The sequence below is a fragment of the Triticum aestivum genome, chromosome 3B (genome assembly GCF_018294505.1).
Source record: "Triticum aestivum cultivar Chinese Spring chromosome 3B, IWGSC CS RefSeq v2.1, whole genome shotgun sequence".
Classification (NCBI taxonomy): Eukaryota; Viridiplantae; Streptophyta; class Magnoliopsida; order Poales; family Poaceae; genus Triticum; species Triticum aestivum.
Genome location: NC_057801.1, coordinates 19,240,376 through 19,243,306, shown reverse-complemented (window position 1 = coordinate 19,243,306; position 2,931 = coordinate 19,240,376). Strand labels below are relative to the sequence as shown.

At 43.3% G+C, this 2,931-nt stretch overlaps 1 protein-coding gene across 1 annotated transcript; it reads right to left on the bottom strand.

Moving 5' to 3' along the window:
• Positions 1 to 263: 263 nt before the first annotated feature.
• Positions 264 to 1,146, bottom strand: LOC123064403 (pterocarpan synthase 1). The gene has a single exon (XM_044487892.1). The coding sequence runs from the start codon at positions 1,065 to 1,067 to the stop codon at positions 465 to 467; it is 603 nt and encodes a 200-aa protein (XP_044343827.1). The 5' UTR covers positions 1,068 to 1,146; the 3' UTR covers positions 264 to 464.
• Between the last annotated feature and the right edge of the window lie 1,785 nt (positions 1,147 to 2,931).

Sequence of the window (2,931 nt, the reverse complement as noted above, 5' to 3'; positions counted from 1 at the left end):
CTCCGCCACTGGCGTACATGCCACCTCATCAACCCACTAATTTTATTTTTCTGAGCATGCAACCCACCTCTCAACAAAGTGATCTAATTAAGCCGATCAGGCACACTGCTACTATGATCATCGTCGTCATCTTATACACCGAGAAGAGCAAGTCTGCTACAGGCCGGAGGAAGGAAACATACGACACGATGAGAACTACTTGCCAGTTGGCCAGTCTTTCAAGAGGGTTCATGCAGCATAACTCCATAGCACAGTCTTTCAAGTTTCAACAATGCATTCTTTTGTGCTAGCAATGTCTCAACAGCAATCGCATATAACACTTGAGTTACCATAAACTGATATTACTCATAAATTCGAATAATATGCGTCTCCCAGAAAGACAATGCTTACAATTCTAAGAATCAAATTGCCGGAGTTGAACATTAACATGGGTAACTAGTAGTAACAACATGCAGTATAACATTTCACAGTGCATACGTAGTACGTTTCCAGGCATCCATCTTGGCCAAAAGTTTTCCCTCCATCTTCACCAACAGGTTTACCTCGTAAACGGTGGACACCGGCGTCGGGCTCCACACGGCCTTGAGAACGCAGTACCCGCGCGCCATCCTGAAGGCGCCGGTGCCGCCCACCACGGCGGTCTCGTAGGGCCCCTCTGAGCTTACGATGCTGCCCACCATAACCAGCGTGCTCCCGGCGTGCTCCCCGGCCGTGAACACGAGGCTGGTCGCCGTCTGCATGCCTGGTGGCGTCACCAGCCCCGCGAAGGCGAAGAGGGACTGGAACCGCCCCACCAGCGATGAGTTGCTCGGGTCTGAGCCGTCGCGTAGCTCGTCGTCCAGCACTCCGACCATCCCGAACATGCTGGTGTTGTCGCCCACGCCCAGCAGGGGCGGCACCACCGCAAACAGCGTGGCGTTCGGGCCCGTGAAGGTCTCGTGCATGTACAGGTGGATGTGCTTGAGCCCGCCGCCGTGGGCGTGGGCCATGCCCCACGCCGCCGTGCTAGCCAGCAGGAAGACGAGGGAAAGCAACTTCCAGTTCCAGGAGGAAGCCATGGGTCTCATGGCGATCAGACCAGACCAACGTGTGTAGGTAGGATCAGTAGGTGTTAATTGCCGGGGCTCGCAGCTCAGATACACCCTGAAGTAATATATACTCTATATATGTGGTGGTTGAAATGTTAGCTATAATGATGCTAGTCGTCTACCTCGATCAGCTTGTTGGCTATCGAGCAAAGCAACCCCACCCTAGTAGTAGATTAATAAGGGGAGGCTTGATCAATGTGTGGTCATCAAATCCTAACTAAGGAAATAATTTAGGCAGCATATTCTTTCAAATAAATTTTGCTCATGCTTTACTTAATAGTTATATATTCCTGCCGATTCAAAATAAAATAAGTGTCATGATTTTAGTTCAGTATCTATCATTAGTTTACTAGCTTTTTTTCTTTTGTTTCGGAAAGGAGAATAACCTCTGACATCTGCATCAGAGTGATGCATGCAGCCAATTTATTAAATCAAAATATGGAAACAAGGTCTCGGGTCCACCAACAGAGTCTAAAAATAACAAAATGCATAAAAAAAAAGCCGCAGCCGGTGATTTTTTTTAGTTTACTAGCTAAATACCCGTACATGTTGATTGCAATCATACATCAGCTGCAAGACGATGTTACGACACCCTAAATCCTTGTAAGGCTTCCTCTCTTTCTCTATAAAAAGAAATATGACCAAGAGTGGTTTGTGAGCTTATCCATCCTGTTAGATACTCATCAAATAGGAATCCATTTTGTAACAGGCTTTCGTGCTCTGACGAATCGTCCGAGATCTTTTTTATGATGTCGTTGCAAGCTGCCTGCTCGTTGATATGAAATTTTACAGGCTGAAATTAATGTTGGCTTCGGTTGATTGGTGTTTTTCTTGGGTAGGACAGGCAACATTGTAGGCATTGTCTGTCGCACATGCCTCTGTGGCAAAATATCACTCACATGGAACTTTCAACCACCACAGCACCACATATGTATTACTTTCAAAAAGGGAGTAGAATCGCCTCAAGGTAATTAAGTATACTTCCTTCGTAAAAAACTCTAAGAGCATTTATATCACTGTTAATGATCTAAACACTTTAATATTTCTTTACAGATGGAGTACCTCTAAGGTAAACAATTAAATCAAACAGTACAACGCCATCAGTATGAAAGCTAGCTCTGTCTCAATGATTGTACTAGAAAATCAAACAGTACAACGCCATCAGTATGAAAGCAAGCTTTGTCTCAATAATTGTACTTCCTCCGTCTCGGTCTATAGGACATGCACGTAGTTTTAGGTTAACAATTTAACTAGCTAAATATGTAGTATATGTGATGAAAAATATATGTTTAAAAACTACATCCGCTTAAATATCCGGTGATATATTTTTGGTGACATATAACACATACTCCCTCCGTCCCAAAAAAATTGTCTTAGATTTGTCTAAATATGGATGTATCAAGTCACGTTTTAGTATTAGATACATCTATATCTAGACAAATTTAAGACAAATATTTTGGTACAGAGGAAGTATTTAATTAGTCAAATCGATGACCTAGAACCACGCGCATGCCCTATAAACCGAGACGGAGGGAGTACTAGAAAATCAAACAGTACAACGCCATCAGTATGAAATCTAGCTCTGCCCCAATAATTGTATAGTACTAGAAGTATGTGGGCACATCAACTTATTGAGAGAAGAAAGCACCACAATTATTTGTAAACATTCTGGCTAGCGATCAATCTATTATCACTTTTCTCGATAGACCTGCTCTGTTGACAAAAATAAAGGTTAACGCCCAAAGGAGTAATTATTTATGGACAAACAAAAGGTTTTGAAGACAATGCATTTTATAACTGTTTAAACGATTGAGTTTCTCGGAAGACTGCCCCTATCATCGGT